The 20,095-nt window shown below is 30.9% G+C and overlaps 1 protein-coding gene across 3 annotated transcripts in view; it reads right to left on the reverse strand.

Moving 5' to 3' along the window:
* Ptp61F (Protein tyrosine phosphatase 61F) overlaps positions 1-20,095 on the reverse strand; it is a 231,520-nt gene extending 211,425 nt beyond the window's left edge. Inside the window, exons 1-8 of one of the 3 annotated variants that reach the window (XM_085941343.1) lie at positions 19,876-20,095; positions 19,627-19,788; positions 18,997-19,259; positions 17,991-18,216; positions 17,752-17,904; positions 17,273-17,613; positions 16,642-16,788; positions 10,010-10,070 (exon numbers count right to left, since the gene is read on the reverse strand). In XM_085941343.1, coding sequence (XP_085797469.1) covers positions 10,031-10,070; positions 16,642-16,788; positions 17,273-17,613; positions 17,752-17,904; positions 17,991-18,216; positions 18,997-19,259; positions 19,627-19,788; positions 19,876-19,944 — 1,401 coding nt within the window. In that variant the 5' untranslated portion in view covers positions 19,945-20,095 and the 3' untranslated portion in view covers positions 10,010-10,030. Of the gene's footprint in view, positions 1-8,719; positions 10,071-16,423; positions 16,789-17,272; positions 17,614-17,751; positions 17,905-17,990; positions 18,217-18,996; positions 19,260-19,626; positions 19,789-19,875 lie in introns of those variants that run through there. The other 2 variants (XM_085941339.1, XM_085941334.1) reach the window with 2 other exon arrangements.

Below are 20,095 nucleotides of genomic sequence, written 5' to 3' on the forward strand. Positions count from 1 at the left end.
TAGGTGAACTTTCAATCAAATCAAAATAATAATCATAAACTGACATTTATAGTAGGTACAACATGTCAGCGTTTCAGGCAAAAATGCCTATTTCCACAAAATCTGGTGTTTTTATAATAATTCGTTCTTTCATTTGCCGCCCCTGAGCAGTGCATGGCCTGCCTATATTCACAGGACATAATATAATAATGCAGGTAGGTATATAGCTGGTGATTGTAAGCTGCAGTATCTTATCTGAAGCAATGTACATACAATACAATCTTCCCGAGTTTAATATAATAATAATTATAATATGATATGAAATCATGTAGGTACTTATATTTTATTTAATTCAAGACGGATATAGAATTAATAATTAATGTGCTGATTTATTATAGTATTGCTATTGCTTTGTTTTGAACAGTTAATAAATTTATTGGAGATTATTTCAGCACTATTATTTCGTGGTCAAGGTGTATCTATCAATACTAACCACCGCGGTTGGCGTCCGGTATAACGTCGTACCCCCTATGAGAATCGATATAATATTATTATATTAATTACTGGTTATAATTTTTTATATTATCTGCAATAATCATTGCAACTAGAATTATCAAAAATTACATTTAGAAAATTAATAAAATTGATTTGATTTAATTATAAAAAAGTCGTAAATTTGCAAGATGATAAAATATAATGTACGCTAGTGACATCTATGAAACAGATAACCACAGTTACGTATTCATGTACTCAGCAGGTACTGTAGTAGCTTACAACAGTACTTTTATCTATTTTTATACCATTAAAAATATATATATAATATGATTAAATTAATAAATATAATATGACTGTTAACACCGATTTCAGTATTCACATCATGGCTTAATACTTGATAGCATAGAGTCAACATATTTCATATTTAAAAATCTAATAAAAGTCTAATAATTTTAAATTTCAGCATTTTTTTAGAAGCATTTCTGATAGGTAATCTGAATTCCCCCGCATTCTTTAAAAAGTGGAAATCGATATAAAATCCTATTATTATGCAGCAAGCAATTTCACTTCCTCACAACAGTTCCATCTGGAGCTCCCTGGGTTAAGATTTGCTTCCTATCTATCGTCCGTCGCCTGAGCATGTTTTTCCATATTTAAGATTCTCCATGATTGTATAGTTGCCTTTATCAGGTTCGTGTGATAAACAATGTTTTTCCAAAAGACCTACCAACTATCCACGCGTTGCACACTGTTTATCCGTATACCATAATATATGCAGTACCCGACAAACAGTACAACCAACAGCTTATCTGAATAATGGTCAAAAATTGAACTACTAGAATCCATATGGACGCCATATTGAATGCGCCATTCCAATGTCAGATTCTGTCCAGTTGTGAGTCTTGATTGGGTAGTTTTCAATGATGGTAGTTTTCGACTGTGGTTCCCCCATCAATTCTTCAGATAAGTTTGCGGCACTGTACACACAAGTCGTGCTTATGGACGTTCACGGCATTTCCATTTGTTATTGCGATAAATATTTTTTTTACTCTTCGAGTATAAAATCTGAATCTATTTGTTCTAAAAAAGGCGTATCATTGATGAAACTAATTATTATAAATTATAAAACTTTTAAAGGAAAGATTATCAAGAAAATATACTTTGATGTAAATGGGTAAGTGCTGTCAGAAGTTGTGCAATACAGTTTTTTCAGCCGTTGAACAAAATAATTTATTTTCCGAGTTTTGGGAAATGGGAAAAAAAATTCAACGGGATGCAAAGTAAATGGAAGATATTTTGTCTTGTTTGCCTTTTGTGAAGCCAACAAAGTGCTGATTGGTTAAAAAATATACTTATTGGAATTTATCCCAATAAATGTTGGAAATGGACCTCCTGATGAAGATTTGATGATCATTTCAACTGACTCACTTAAAAACTTAGGGTAAATGATGTTACCATTAAAATCAGAGATGTACGATTATTTTATGTTTTACAGAAAAATAGCGTTAAATTTGTTACCGTATATTTTATTATAAACATGGTGGTTTATCCAATAAAGATTTTTTGTTTAATAAGCCGTGTTCTCAATTACTCAAACTACCTACTTTATTCATCAGAATTACATATTTTCGATAACTGGTATCTCCACAACAACCAACTGAACGAAACGCTCATTTTCCGGATATGGGGTCAATTATTATTATAGACACATTTTTATTAAAATTAATAGAACATTTCATTTACTTGCTTGTAAAGCAAAAATTTTAAAAAAATCGGTGTGTGTACTTATACTACTGCAACAGTATGACAGGGGCGCTTTGTCCTACGGTTGCACAGATTTACTGAAATTGTGACAACGACACTATAGACCGGCGCTTAAGGTGAAGCCTTTACTGAGCCTTTTTTAAAGAGGCACCTAGCGGAAAAATACGAAGCTTGCAATTTGAGATTTTTTTTTGATAATTTACAATTTCAACTGTATTAATTAATAAATATGTATCTGAAAACATTAAAAAGAAAAATATTTAATCAAAGATAAACTTACAATTGTAAAAAATGTAATAAAATGTGAATTTGTTGAATCGGACCGCACCCTATTATTACATATATTTTATGGTCATATATATTATTAAAATTTAGTTTATTAAGGGGGATGTCATCAAAAGTTTCGTTTTTATAGAGCCATCTATTCCCCGAATTACAAAGCATATAGGTCAAAATTATATCAGAATCTAATTCCAATTACAATCCAATTTGAATGAATCTTCGAGGCATCTTATCTAGATGTCACTGTAATTATATATTAATAAAAAATCTAAAAACAAGTGATATAATTACAGTTATTATTTAAACAATGGTATATATATTTTTTGCATTTTATTTCAATCGGACTTTTTTATATTTTGTCAGATTATTATAAAAATATACGTGGACCATCGACCTGGTAGTACCTTATAATAATTACTTATGTGAGTTTAATTGGAATGGATTGGATTGTATTAGAATTTTTATTTTATAGTAATATTAAAAAAATATATACATATAATAATATTGTGTAATGATATTTATATGTGATAACAATCTGTGAATTATTGACATTCTCATAGTAATGAAGATAATTAATTAGGTATGGAATCATTAGACCATACACACGATCTCCATAAAAATGGCGTCATAGACTATTTTACAACACATTTTTAGAAAATAATGATTAGGTTAGGTACCTAAGTAAAAATATAAATATTATCAATACATTATTAGAACAATCCGAAGATGACAGCCGGTTTGGTGATTTGAAAATAATTAAATATACCCAAAACATTGACAATAATAATTTATTCTCATCATAAGAAAATATACCTAACATCTGAATAGAATAGACCGGACTCAAAACAGTACGTCGAATGTGTTGATAATTTATTTTTTCTGGCATTCACAAAACGTAGGTAATAATAATAAATGTAGGCAGGCACACTGCAGGGTTTATTTGGAAAGCATCTGTCAGTCGTGCAGGTACCTACCTAGTAATATAATATCAATGCTAGCTGCCATCAATGCTGGCTGAATTGGCTGGACAGAGAACTCAGAAATATTTTTTTTTCTTTTCTGTGGTCTCGGACCATCGCAAAAAAGCAACGTTGCGCCAGTTTTGATTTGTGACTAGGTATAAATATGCCAGTCGAGATTATTTTTGGTAGGTAAATACTTCTGATTACTTATACAAATATTGGAAACTGGTTAAGTGAAACCAAATAAGGACTGATCTAATTATTTAAATCTGAATAGGTATATCCCAAATTAATTTTATAATTAATTTTGACATTATTTAGTTTGCAGATATTTTATAAGTAATGTTTTTTTTTATGTAGCTACTTACAAACATTGTATCAATTTTATTTTCGATGAATATATATTAAGTAGGTATGTTAATTACTTAACACATTGACTGCTGATTAGATAATTGCTTTTTAATTACCACTTTTAAATAGTATGCTAATTATGTCGATTGGCCACCTAATCGTTACGCACTAGGTACGTCTTTAGTGTCCAAGTCGATATGCCCTGGATCGAGGGGCCCTGGCATCCCCCAAACATGAAAATTATTAGAATGATTTTAAACATTGAAATTGAAAGCCAATAAACTATACCTTTGGGCTTAGACAAATAAAAACACGGCAAAAAAATGATTTGTAATAATTCTCCAGCACCCTTTTTAGAAAAATTTCTTAGATTTTAATTTTTAACACAAAAATTTTGAAAAAAACGAAAAAAACAAACAAAATTTTAGAAACCCAATCCAATGAACTGTCAAAAAATTCTCGGTGTCCAACTTAATTCAGGAGTGGTGTTGGTCATGGCTGGGGAGGGCTGACAGGGCTCTAGTCTGGGGGCCCGGGTTGTGGGGGGCCCAGCGTGTCGGGTTGACCAGATAAGTGAGATAAACACACATCATAAAGTAGCTTTAATAGTAGAAAAAGTCGCCTGCGGCGCCATTACACTTCATGGCCATGAACATTTTCAATTACTTATATAATTGTGCAATATATTTTTTGATTATTACGTGTCGATACTCGATAGCTCCATTATTAAAGTAGATGTATTAAAAATCGTCAATAATTCACTGTATAAGTACCCTTAATTTGAACTAAAACACAATTTGAAAAACGTTAATGTAGTGTTTCACACTACCTTTAATCTTAGCGGTAGGTAGGGGGCCCGCCAAATATCCTAGCCTGAGGGCCCGTTTAAGGATGTGGGGACCATGTTCTAGGTACACCGAGTGCAATATTGGGGTAATAATTAGATTCATTTGCGAAAATTCGCGTTCACATTCACTTGAAGTAATGGTAATAGAATTCAATGCATATAATATTTATTATCAAACGCGATAGTTTTTCAGGATATGTAATAGTATGTCTTTTCATATAAGATGATTCAGGAAAATTAACTTGTACCTACCTACTACGTAAGCGCGAACATTATTTCGTCTAATTGCTTTTTTATAACTGAGAATGTCTCAGGAGCAGTTACCCAAACTGAGGTTGCCATGCACTCAAGTGTGCTTTAACCGAATTTATATGACTAGTCAAGAGTGGCCATGAAAGAAAGGAACACATAAGCAAAATTAAAAAAATTGGTAGCTCATACAAAGCTGATAATTATGAATTATCTAAGGAAGTAAAAACATCTTCACGTTGACAGTATGACGCCGCAAATTTTCTAAATGCAACAAATTGGCTTTTGTATCGGGCGTTTTACTTTTTTTCTTTATTTCCTATTTTTTTATTTAAGTAGGTACTTCAAAAATTATCGTTGTTAGTGTTATTATTATATAAAATCGCTGAAATTAATAAATAGATACCTACCTTAACTATATAAGTTTTAATGAAAAATTGTATGTGTTTGTTTGTGGGGGGGGGGGGGGGTGTAAATTTACCACACCGGCTGACGGGTGACACCAACCCTATTTACGCCACTGCTCAAATGCGTGAATTGATGATCCGCACACACACAATAGAAAAATTAGAGGGAACGTTGCTAGCAGTGTATTGAAATTGACTGATGAATGTTTGCTTTATTTTATCAATATACAAGTAAACAAATGAGAAGACGGCTTAATATAAATGCTAACATAAATTTCTCAAATTGTTTCAGACCATTCGTAATAAAATATATTACCATGTGCATGCATACTAACCGCACGTATCTACATACGAGGTATGTACCTATTATTCATGCGAACTAGAATCTAATACAGATGACAGTTATTTCGGTATCGCACGTTGTTGCCGCTAGAGGCAGCACGTCCTTGACGACTGTATTTAATTTGAAATTAGTAAATAACATAATAAATATAAATTAAAATATTACGTTAAATATATCTAAAAAGTAAGAAAAATATATTGAACAGGCCCACGTTTTCGCTTGATGCAATTATTGAAAAATGAACATTTTTATTTTTCGTAAAAATCGATTGATTTTAGATTGAAAAAAATCATTAATTGACAAGAGAGATTCACTAGTTCCAAGAAAACTTATTAAACAACATTAAATCGATAATTTTGTTTCAAGAAATTACTTGGAACAATAAATATTTATTTTAGTAAAACCCTTATTTTTAGCCATTTTTTCAAATTTGTCGCTTTCTCTTTGAAATAAAAAAATATATTTTATTTTTCCCATTGTATTTAGATAGGTATCGATCGATTAAAATATGTTTAAAGCTTTAATTTGATAATGAATTTCTATGCCTCTCCCCCTTAAGTTTTCTAAGCATCACCTATGAGATTTTTGACTAATTAATAGTTTTAATATTTTTTATATCTATTTTAAAAAACATCGATTTTTATAAAAAATATAAATGTGTATAACTTGAAATCCGGCGGTTCTAGTAACAATTTCTCGAATTCTCATTGATGAGAAATGCGAATTTACGAAATTTCTGAAAATTTATTTCTTGAGAATGAGAATAAATCACAACCTCTACCTGAATAGTCAACAACATTCATACTCACCTGTGGGAAATTTGTCTCATGTTAAACGCTACTGTAATTCTACATGTATTTCAATATTTTACAATATAGGCTTAGAAAATGCTTCTCCCTATTAGAAAAATACCCGCCTAATGCAAAAAAATATGTGAAAAAACAGCTACTGAAGCAAATGATTTATCATTAAAGTGGGAATACACGAGCAAAATCATGTTGCTGCTGCTGGCAGTGGCAACTCGGAAATCCCCAATTACTCATACTGGATGCACACACAGCAACAAACTGCGGTCGACGCACTGCCTGGAAGCAGGCCGCAGTCAATTTACTGCCACGTCAAACATACACTGGCAGCGCTGGCTACCCGTTATAGCAACAGCCCCTCCCACCTCTCTCCGCCTAGTCTTGCGCACCGTCATTCCAATCTGGTACACACCCGCTGACACATTTGCTGCCAATCACAGCAACATGCTGTGCAACAGCAGTTTGCTGCCGATCACGGTAACGCGAGCAGCCGTATTCGGCTGCTCGTCAGGAGTACGATGTTGCCCGTATATTCCCGCTCTTAAACTTAAAATTGTTTGAAATATTATAATTTTCGTATATTCTCCAGCACCCCTAGGAAGTGCATACTTTGAAAACCTCTGTTCTAAGTCACTCATGATGTGTTAAGTTTAGTCATATTTGTATAAATATTTTGTGGGGTTATAAAAATACAATGAAAAAACTATTTCATGTCAGATATTTATTTAGTAATTCCATCATAAACAGAAATGAAAAGCTTTACAAACAATAAATTTTCAAACATGTAAAATATTATTAAAACAATATTAGAAGTTACGAAAACTGAAGTGAAATAAAATATTTCTATAATACTATAACATTAGTCTAATGAAAATCAAATTGCACAGTTGCGATACTGCTAATTTGACTCTCTCATAAAAATACAATTTTAATAAATTCACAATGATAATACATATTATGCATAATTCAATAGTTTACCATATTGGCCCTAATATTTATAGTAAGGCTGATTTTTAAGTAACACTTAAAATGTTTGCCTCATTTAATTTCAGTCCAGGTGGATTAAATAATAACGTAAATTTGTGGTGAAATGTTTCATATAGGTGTCATAAATTTTTAATGCTGAACCAATGAAATACAGGTACGAGTACACGCCATCTAAATGATATAATTAATATATTTTGTTAAATTACTTTATTTTTCTTATAATATATATTTATGGCAACATTTCCTTTTTCTTAGCTCTCAACAATTCTTTTACTGTTGGCCAACTAAAATTTTTCTTAAAAGTATTTTCGATGTCGTCAAAAAACTATCTTATATTTGGGTCAATACGGTAAAAAAAATAGGACAAAATCTTGCAACAAGGATATATTATTGCAGGTTCATAAGAAAAGTGTGATTTTCATATAATCATTAAACAAAAGTGAAATGAAAGGTATACAACAATTTAAAGTCTAACAAAATGTGTCACATAGCTGATGATACGAATGTATATCAAGGTGTTCTTATTTTGCACTTCACGATTAATAAACAACTGAAAAATAATCGAATACAGATTGGTAGATATTATTTAATAAATTACCCTTTTTCATCGAAACTTTTGAAAAATGTGATGAGACGTTATATATTTTCAATTTGAATGTTGAATGGCAAAATTTTTAATTATTTTCAGTTTGTTAATTAAATACTAACAAGACAGGGTCCCTAAAGAGGATCTGTACATGCGTTCATTGAATTGTACATGAATTCATGAATGCGTACATGAATTCGTGTGGCTGAGAGAAAATATGTCCAAAAAAGCAAATTCCTAGTAATAATTTTGAAAACTACATATTATTAACAGGTTACTGATTAGAGAGGTAGAATTATTACTTATTGTTCATCCTTATTTGGTAATTTGTTACAGAAATTGGCTTGATATGCAATATTGTTTTGTTCTAAGCTAGTTCTGTGGCACATTGACGTAAAAAAAATGATAAATATATTTGAGACTGTGCTTTTTTGTGAAGTATATATTGAAGAAGCAGTTAATTATGAACTGTTTCACAAGCTTCATACGATGAAAAAGGGACAAGTTTATAATATCAACATACAAATGATTATTTGGAACATATTAATTATAATATATAAAGGACAGTCGCGTAAGTTTGCAAGGCGGATTTATTACCTACATAAAAATATAAAATAAGAATCTTATAAGTTTTAAGAGTTACTTCACTCATTTTTTTTTTGCAAATTTTCATTACGAAATATATTTTTACAATATTTATAAATACATGAAAGTAGCTATATAACCCCTACCAGAGTGAGGTTAGCAATGATCAGACGGAAGAATATTTACAGGTTTAATATATTTTAATTTCATTATCTATGCAACTCTTATATCCTCCGTCGATGTAAATAATTATACATATAATGAAACACAAGAAATTGAGTCTACTTGTCAAAGGTTTTATTTTATATTGGATTTGTTTCATAAAATGCAATTAGATCAATGATAACTTCACTTTGATAGGAGCTATTTGGGCAGTCCGTACAATTATGATCAAATTCCTTCCTATTCAATTATTGCAAATTACCAACATAAATTATTATACATTGACATGTATATACTATTTTTAGACAGAAATAAACAGAATCCAATAGTTAAAATATGGATGTAATCTATGCCAAAACTACAATGCAAACACATACTATGAACAGATTTCGCTGCAAAACTTGCCAAATAACATATATTCAATGAGGTAAGTTGTAGAAAGCATTCTAACACTTATTATCAGACTTCTATAGATATAAGTATAAAATGTCAGTGGCGAAGAGTGTCCTTCCCCGATGGATGAATGTAAATGATTAGAAGCAGATAGAATATGCGCATACAAACTTAGACAGTACGCGAGCCTAATACTACAAGGTTCTAAGTGTTCGTCATTGGGAAAACAAACCCAACAATGAAGTACTATTCTAAGCTGCCTCATCGTTACTTTCGTTTCGCCAAGGACAAACACTTAGAACCTTGTAGTTCTAGACTCGCGAGTAGCCAATGTGTTATAATACATCTACAGTAACGCATGGCAAATTGTTCTGGCATATTCGGTTAAGTCGAAAATTGCAGAAAAACATTTTATTTTAAAATATAAACATCTGAATCTTTTAGAGTCCTGCAAAGTGCAACTCTAGTTATATTCTTTATATTGTTAATTACAATTACAGATCAATAATTTATATGTATAATAAATTATTTGGCGTTATTCATTGCAATTGCATTATTATAAGTCTAGTGAATTATTGTTACAATTCGAAGTAAACACTGAATAACTGTTCGGTTCAACTCTTCGCTACTGACAAATTTTGTATATAATAAATATAACGAAAAAGAAATTAATATATTTAAGTGTTGAGCGGATTGAAAACTAAATAGCAATTCGCAAGCAGCTATATTTTTGAAAGAAAAAAGTACAAGTTGGTACATGAAAATTCAGCAATTTATTTAAAAAAAAAAGACAAATATGTAATGATTTTACCTATGATGAAAATCCTGGCCTTTAGGAGCTTTTTCTCTTTTTTTCACTGTTGATTTTCACCCTGAAATAAATAAACTAATATAAAGTCAGAGAAAACGATTGTGAATAATAAATATATGAGAATTACCAATGCAAGTTTTTTTTTAATAAAAAATAAACTTGTAAAAATTATTATTGGGTGAAAATCAAGAGTGAAACTTTGAATTCTACAAAAAATACCTTAAGACTATTTTATCATTCTGCTAAATGTCGAAACAAGTACCTCTCAGAAGTCAAAATGACTAAATGACCTAGTCCTTGAAACTAAAGGTAATGATTTGTTAAGCATAAAATAATAAAAACTAATGAATACGTTAGTGTAGTGTATAATTATTATGTCATTGTTAATACTATCAACTGAGGGTACTTGATGACATTTGAATTTAAGTTAGTTTGAGTTTTGTACCATTTCATGTGAATATTTTTTATGACCGGTTTTCGTCTTTTTGCTTCGGTGTTGTGTATTTACGATAGTGATCGACAAATTTAATGGTAAAAAATTATTTATATGGAATAGTACAAACTCAAATAAACTAGAATTGAGGCGTCTAATTACAAAAAGCGACAAGTCCACAATTCAATATTTTCGGGAAACAACGTTTTTATGTTTCTAGCTTCAATTATTTGTTTAAACGTGAGATTTTTTTTTCTGTTGTATTCTATGTCGAAATTAGAACCAAATGGCAATTTGTTTCAGCCGATATACTCTTAAATGTAATAAATATAGGCAAAATAAAATTGGACTTAACGCTAATTGTACTTCACTTTTTAATTTATCCCGCATAAGGCACATATTTCCGTGGCACTGTCATAAGTTTACCAGATGCTACAGCATGGGAGACGCCCTTTTCAATATTGAACGTTCCCTTATTGGTTGACTTAAACACGCGCGAAATCAACCAAGCTTTAAATAATATGAAAAACAGACTTGGCGCTTTTTGTAATAAATCGAGACTTAAAATATTTTTTTTTGTAGGGTTATGTCGCGTTTTGGAATTTATAAATCTATACATATTGTGTAAAATTATACAAAGAATACGTGCGTATTTTTTTCTCGATTTTGACCAAATGTGGACTTATCGCTTTTTGGAATTAGACGCTTCAATTATTGTATTAAGTTGCACAAGAAATAAAAATTGCTATGTACCCCAAAGGATTTCTTTTTTAAGTTGACTGTATTTTCCTAATTAATAATTTTGAATACGTACTGAAATTGAAATTTTAGTAAACAGATATATATTATTAATTGTCAGTTTTGACGTCTACAAGGTAAATATTAAATAGAGATAAAGATAAATATAATCAGTACACACATTATGCTGTTTTTAGTCTTTCATATCTCAAAAACAAGTTAAAATTGATAATGAAAAGACTGATAGTATTAACAAAACAAAAAATGAAGTCCCAAATAAGATTGTTACTATGCATGGCAATGAGAATATATAAATATTAGCATTATACTATTTTGCGAATGAAACTATTTTATTATGCTGGTGAGCGACACACAAAGAAATATGTAGGTTTTGTAATTGTGAATATCACAATAAGTCAACATAAGTGGCGGACTAAGCTCCTAGAGGAATTACCTGTGCGTCAACCAACTGTTTTAAATGTAGATAAATATAACAAGCTGCCTATTAGACGGAATTTACTTCACTAAATAATGTCAAGCCTATATAGTACTCTTAGATGTAATTGAAAATTGTTCAGGAAATTAAATATAATAAACATAATACAATACACATTGAAAGATAACACAAGAATTTGATTTCCCTGAAATGAACCTAATATTTATTAATTCTGTTGGCATGGTTTTAACTTTACTTTCAGAGATGAAAATAACAAAATTTAAATTCTTGTAGGAATATTGAAAACTATCCTAAACGCATAAAAATACAATTTGATAGAAAGGCGGCGTTTCCCCTGAATAAATAAAGACAATGTAAAAACACTTACATATTGATATTATTTCGGTAAAAGAAACATGATAAAGATTAGGCTGACTATATTTCCCTGGAATTCAAATAGGACAGTTTTATCCACTTTTCATGGAGTGCTAAGCTCACTTTTATGATCTATATAGTTCTATATTTCCGTGAACAGAATCTCTCCAGTCCGGCACGATATTCAAACTGAGAATCAACATTTACTTATTAGGTTTAATGTTGGATTGTTCTGAGGATACGTTTATAACCAAACACAGCTGTTAACATTAATAATAAAACTAACAAAAACTGAATCAATCACAATATCTATCTACTTATTACATATGCATCATCGTCCGTTTTAAGGAGACGTTTTTTCAGATAAAGTGACACCTGTGACAGTTCATTTCAAAACAGGTCATATCGTCAGCCTAATTAATAATGTCATTTTATTAGTATACATTTGTTTACATTAAATAAATAGATGGTCTGACAGTTACATTTCAGACCATTCATACTCATTGTCATTAACTTAGTTGAGTCGTGTTAAATGTATCCGTTATTATTAACTTACAATAATGAATTCAATCTATATATCATTGAAACTAATTAAGCTTCAATATGTGAAATGTTTAAATTCAATTATCTAGAGTATTATAAGTTTTAATGGAATCGATGTATGAGCAAAAAATATTCTGTTTCTCAAAAACAGTGCAAGTATCTATGGTGATTTCACCGATGTAGTGACTAAATTAATTATTCCTGCGATATACTATAGCAAAGGGAATACTTGTGTAATCAAAAAAAATATATATGCTCCCAAAGAAAAGAATATAATGTAATATCTTATATTGCTTTCCAATTGTCGGTCTAATACTGTGCTTCTTAATACACATAATATATTGATATCACTAACTGAAAGTTACACTATTAATAAATACGTAGTAATCATAAAAAATGACAAAACTCGGAATGTTTTTCTTTTAAATTCCTCTTTATAACATTGCAAGTGGTAAGAAAATAATTGTGCGATTATCGCCAATAATTGGAATGATGAAATAATATTTAACATTATCAAATAAGACAAAAAAACATCAATTTAATTAACACAGTTTTAGATGTTTTCAAACAGGACCATTTTAAATTATATTTTATAAACAGCCCTAATTTAGTTAGCGTGCGTGTATGGTAAATTACCCAAAAATTTTCAAGACACAGCATATGGACATCCAACCTGGAGCTGTTTTAATGCTTTACTTATAGGCATTGGTTATTAGCCATTGCTCAATCCAATGGTTCCAAAACATAAACGATTGAAAAAAAAAGAAATTAGAAAAAGAGGAAATTAGACATTGAGCATTAGATATTTAGTATTACAGTTCTGCTCAAATTGTTCGGGTGACGCAATGTTATTTAATGTAATAATAACATTGTCCTCACAAATTAAAAAAATATGTCTGTTATACAAGTAATTGTTAGTAATAGCAATACCGTTTGAAGTTACTTTAAAATTATTATTACCATATTTACTTTAAATTATTCTATTAAAATCTGAAGGTTTTAATATGCCACACATAGACAACACACATAGTATATCGAACAATTTACACATTTATTTCGATGTTCACTTTAATTAAACTATGATCTTTTAGTTCACTAACACTAAACAATTAATTTCCAAAAGAGATGACAAATATGTCCAGGTGGACGAATAACAAACACCAATTAATGTTAAGTGGGGATAACTTCACGAAGTTAACAATTAAGAAAAAAATACTGTTGATTAACATCTTACATGTCGAGTCATACTGAAAGGTGATTGTGGTATTTAATCAGGGTAGCCCACATGATATGTGGGATGTGGTTTAAATGCAGAAAGCGTTGAACATGGTGTAAAACATTAATATTATGAATTGTTTGGTATGTCACCTACAGTATACGTCCTGTTAATTCAAAATCCAAGAGTTTTGTATGGTATGAGATAGTAACAGAAAATGATGTTATGTTGTACTTACCTAACCAGTCATACGAATAACCAACTGTAATTATGAAATAAAACTAATATATAGATAATCACAAAATGAATGAATTAATAAAAATGTTAATTATAATAAAAAATTACTATATAAATGATTGCAAATGACATAGCTTCTAACAGAAGGCAAATGATTTCTAAATTCCTGACTTATTGTAAACAAACGAGCTGCTGTTAACAACTGAACATAGAATGAATTATCTGGATTCATAGAAAAAAATGCAGTACAGTTAGTCAAAATGAAAACTGACACAGTAGGGACAATATATTTCAAAACTAAAAAAGGTTTTAAATATTTGTTCACTGAAACCCATTTTATACCATACTATTGGATAATGCGTATAAAAAACTAAAAATGTATTTCACATGACGATTATGGATTGCGTAAAAAATGATTACTCTATCCGCCCACTGGTTGACACAAAGTAACAAAGACCTGAGTGCCCAGATGAGTCATGATGTCATTTATGGGAATTTCCTTTTTGGTTACACTGTGGTTTATTGTCAGAAAGTATGCAGTTGTGCTACTGTCATAAAATCAGATTCTCCAAAAAATAATTGAAATGTATATGCATAAAAATGTTTGTCTTTTCGCCGGTGCAGAGTGAAATTTAATTATAATTATGAAATAATACGATTTATAAGACTTCCTGTAAGTAAAAAAGTCACTGAAATTTGAATTAACAGATTAAACAGGGGTATACTGTAGTAAGGTACATGTGTATTGTATTTGTCTTGAAATAATGTAAAATAGTATCATAACGTAAAAGTTAGTAAAACATAAGCACTAAGACAAAGTCAGTATCAATTTGACTATTACCTATTAGTTAAAAAAAAAAAAAATCTATATTAGATAGAGCAGCACAAAAGACATAATGTATTATTTATGCTGGGTGTATGTATAAATATATTATGAATGTAAAAAAAATATATGTATAATATATATTATGTAGTTTTTATTTTGGTATAAGTACCTACTAGATGTTCTAGTTTAAAAAAATATACGTGTATTAATTAACCACTATTATGCTAGGAAAACCACAAATTCTATTTGTTTTGAAGGGTAACTTTACTGTTATCAAAACAGCAATGAATAAATTCTTTCTTTTCAGAATGTACATTCAATAAATTTATTGCACTAAGTTGAAATTATGGAGTGTCGTTATGTTAAAGTTGATATATTGCGTTTGTTTTATCTTTGAAATGTGTGATAAACACACATAAAAGATAATTAGTAGTGATAATGTGTTCTTTTATATAAGCGTCTCAATGTATACTTTATCATGTGAGAATTAACTAAATAAGATAATGAATGAATGAATGAATGAATGAATGATCTAAATGTGATATCAAATTATGAATAAAAGGATAAATGATATAATATAGTATTGTAATTGAACTATATAAAATACGCAAATAATATGAATTTATTAATATTATATAAACAAGATGCTTTTCATTACAGGTGAGGTAAATTATTTTTATCTCATTCATAATATAAAAATGATACCTAAACGATATTCATTCCCAGTCTTAAAGAATATTATCGAATACATAATAAATTGTTACGTATTGAATTATAATAATTGTCAATAATTGTAAATAACTTTTACTACCGAAACATGAGCAGAACTAATATATTATTAACTTAGTATAGTGAATAGTTATAATTAATTTTCTTGTACCACTGTTATTGCGGAATATTACATACAATTTTTACTTTATAGATTGCATTATTATTATTGTGACCAAACCACAAAAGTACTTTTGTGACCAAAACGATTATGAGGACAAGTGCCGATGTTTCGCACCATCATAATGGTGTCCCAGCGGGTGGGTAAATGACATGAATCGAGGCCAAGGACCAAGTATTCAGCGTATTACCGATGGAAACAGTTTGTTTTACGAAGAAGAATGTCAGAATTTAAGGGCAGTATAGATAGATATCTTCATCGAGATGAATTCCACCCACTCACTGATTGGAAATGTGCCCCGTTGAAATGTTATATTAAAATTACCATAATTTCTCAAAAATATATTTTTAGTACAAAATCTAATACCTAATCCATTCAAATGAAATATTAACTTATCATATTCACAGTATACATTTTCAGTAAGACCACATGAACAATAATTTAAGAGCGATAACGGGGCTTCCAATAGTAAAATCTGTGCACCCACGATTTTAATTATTACAGTAGTTTAAAAAATGCTATTGCTCCTAATTGAAATGCCCTTTGTATATTAATACCGATTCTATTAAGAGTTAAAATTAATGTTACGCATATTTCCTATTTCGACACCATTATAGGTTACGAGGTGAGTAGCATTTTATAAAAGTAAAAAAAATTAAATGGATAGCTACGAAATATTTACCCCTTTGTTAAATACAAATCGTCCAGCGGACAATATATTATCTAAAATACAAAGTCTCATAATCATCAGTCGATCCTGACCGTGCGAAATATTTTAAGGAACTATTTCCATGCTAACGTTTATTGGATGATAAACTAATGTAGATGCTTTTTATGAAAATGATACACGGGCAGGAGTGTCAATTCTTTATATACAAGTAAGCTATTGCCCCGCATACGAGGATGCCGAAAGTGATGGCGACAGGTTTGTACAGAGACCTCTTGATGTTGTTCATACGCTCGGCTTCCTGCTGCCTTTTCTTGATTTCTTGGATATGTTCTCGCAGCGAACTCTGGACGAAGGCTCGTTTGCGGGCGCCACTTGTCATCTCCTTCTTTTCAATTAATTGTATTGTTTCGCCACTCCTGAAATACACATTCAATACAATTATTGCATAGACCAGTCACACACCACTAACAATATCAGTTGAACTCGGTTATTACGATCACAGATATAGCGAGATCTCCGATGTAATGAGGAAAAATTTGTAGACATTTTAGTTTATGATTTTCTCCATACATTAATTCACTGTTATAATGAGCCACTTATCGGATAAACCGAGCTAAAATATCGTCAAAAATTTACTTAAAACTGTTGATGTGTCAATCATTTAAAAACATTTCGACCCTAAACAATAACATCCAACCGGACAGGATGCCGTCAGGATCGCATTACGTTTATGACACTAGTTAAGTGTCTAAGTACCTACCTAATTGGTATATATAGCAAGTATAAAGCTGAAAACCAATCCAATCACTAGTTGGGTTACAACCAAGGTTATGGAGCATGTAATTTATGTTTTTAACTTTGTATGATTTGGAAAAGAATATCTATAAGAGGTTTACTTACATTTCATTCATATCTTCATCAGAATCGGAGGGAGCTTCGGGCAGTTCTCTGGTGGGTGGAGCCATCTTCTCATTGTAATGTTGCTCTGATTTAATGGAATCGCCATAACTCCCCTTGACTCCATTTGTGATACTGTCATGTTTATTACCAGGAGATGGAACGGTGTGATTAGATCGATTGTCATGAATGTCACCGAGTGATTCACTAGTCGGAATTGCAGGAAGTGGTCTGGGAGGAAGGCTTGCGGCTGGACGGAGGCTTTCTGCTCGAGGTGGGGGCAGTGGCGGGGGACCATCGTCTTCAACTGCCACTTCCTCAACACTGCTGTCATTATTGGAAATCTGTAACACAAGAAAAACGTTTAGCCCAAACTAAATAAAGTATTCTCATTTATACTTCATTCGACATGCTGGACATACAGAATAATTACACAAAAATAATTGTTTTGAGTTAAAGTGAACAGTGAATAATGATCTCACGATATAATCAGGGTCTAGTCGCTTAGCTCCTTCGATTATTGCCTGGTAAGAAAATCTCAACTGATCCGGAGTTTGAATCAGTCCCATACGATCTTTTCTCATTTCTAATAGTATATCTTGAACAATGACACTATCAATCCCATATTTCTGAATCTGAAATGAATGAAAGAAACATAATTTATAGACAATGTTGCTTGCATATTAAAAAAAATCAAGTAAAATGAAATTGCTATACTGACCAAGACAAGGCAGGAGTCTATGAGGCAAAACGTTCCAGATCTTCCTATGCCGGCACTGCAGTGAACTACTGGAGGGCCTAAAGATGGGTCAAGACCACCCGAAGCTTGCACTTTTTGCAGAAATTCAAGAAAGTCATTTGGTGAACTTGGTACACCAAAGTCTGGCCATGTTGTGTACTGGAATTGTATGACTTCTCTAGAAGTGTTACTTTCTTCGTCTGTTAACCTATTAACAGTCAAACATTACATTCATATGACTGATGGGTGACACATTTAACGTTAACAGTGATTAGGGAACAGAAACTGAATGTTCTAAAATTTGAGTAGAACTATATAATGTGATCACAGAAAAAAACACAGAATTTATTATAAAAAAATCTGCTTTTAATGAATGAGAAAGGACAGATAAAATTTACATTCAGGAAGTCATCAATAAATACAGTAAACCTTTGTGTGATATGACCTCAGCGAGTGCTAATTTATTATATCATAAATAATTTTTTATATTTTTTTGTCCCGCACTTATTTTGACGAGTGCCACCTGCAAGGAATCATGAGTAGAATCATGCGTGTATAATGAAATCATTAAATTTCATAGTTATCAACCAATTTAACCAGGGTAAACTATGTTCAGAGTTGTAATATCTAGAGGCCATCCATAGACTGAAACCGCATGTGGTTTTGAACCATTTGCCATACTAAATTTATAATTTCTATTAATGGAAATATATTTTCACAAGGTCAGACGCTTACATATTTAGTGAAAATCTAGTTATATAAATAAATCATAAATAAAGTAAGGCACACAGTACAAAACCACATACGGTTTGCGTCTGGATGGCTTCCTAGTGTATACACAATAAATAAAGCTCTATCTTATCATGATAAAATAATTTAGGAAATACAAACATTGGTAAAGTTTGTAAGGCCATTACAGCAATATTAATGATTGATAGGTTAACAAATTAGCCAGGGCTATTAGTTTACGATTCTTTGAATAACTTACTTGAATGAACGCCTAACATAATGAGGATTTTCTTCAGCAGATATTTGTTGCACCTGGAGACCAATATCAGAAAATGTGAGGACGCCTTCAGAACCAGGACCACTTGGCCAATACCAATGGCACTTTATCAGGTCTTTTTCTATCACTTTATTAAGCATAAGAATGATTTTGCAGTTTTGTTCCCATACCATAAGCCAGAAGTGGCCAACAGTAGAAGGCAGCGGACCCTGTGTAAGGATATATTTTCGGTTCGCCTTTTCAATCTGAAAGAAAGAAAAAATTTCAATTGTGATGAAATTCTTGTGCACTCAATATTTCATAGTGTTATATTGTGTTGTAATACCTATGAAAAGGTTAGTTTTTAACTCAACACACCTGTTCTAAAATATGTGCCTACCCAACTATAAATGTAAAAAGAAATCAGAATTATTACATATAGCAGGTATGCACATTAATTATGGGCCATAATGATGTGTGTATCCCGATTGAGTTAACTCTACCCAAACCAGTTGGCTAAAGGTACTCAGAAATGCCAAAATGGAAGGTAGTATTGGAGATATTGTCAATTTACAAAGGTATACAAATGAAATTTAACTTAATTATATTAAATAATTGAAACATAGTATTTACTTGAACAGTATTAGCGTTGATATAATCTTGAGTTCCTCTTTTCAACACGACTCTGCTGTGATCAAAGGGATTGACATCCATGTAGCGATTTAGTGCTATGTTATGAGGTCTTTTCGCTTCCGCGAATGAATATTTGTATTTGTCACATGTTTCTCGAATACTCTGCAAGTAATTATTCACAAATTATAAGAAGCAAAGCATGAAATATCAACCGTAAGATGAAGAAAGATTCATTGTACAAAAATTTACCTGATATACCATCATCCACGCATTCCTGTTGACAATGTCTAAATATTCGGCTTCTACGTTTTGAGACATGTCGCCGAGTTATTGAGAATAAGAATCAGATTGTTAACGTAATAGTGCTATTTTGAGAAAATATAAAAGTAATCATCTGACACAAAATACTTCAACAAAAATTAACAAGATGAAGAATGCCAAAAGTTCACTTCACCGCACTCGATGATAC

This window comes from Rhyacophila brunnea, unplaced genomic scaffold (genome assembly GCF_057557595.1).
Source record: "Rhyacophila brunnea isolate RB1 unplaced genomic scaffold, BYU_Rbru_1.0 scaffold_1, whole genome shotgun sequence".
In the NCBI taxonomy this organism is placed as follows: domain Eukaryota; kingdom Metazoa; phylum Arthropoda; class Insecta; order Trichoptera; family Rhyacophilidae; genus Rhyacophila; species Rhyacophila brunnea.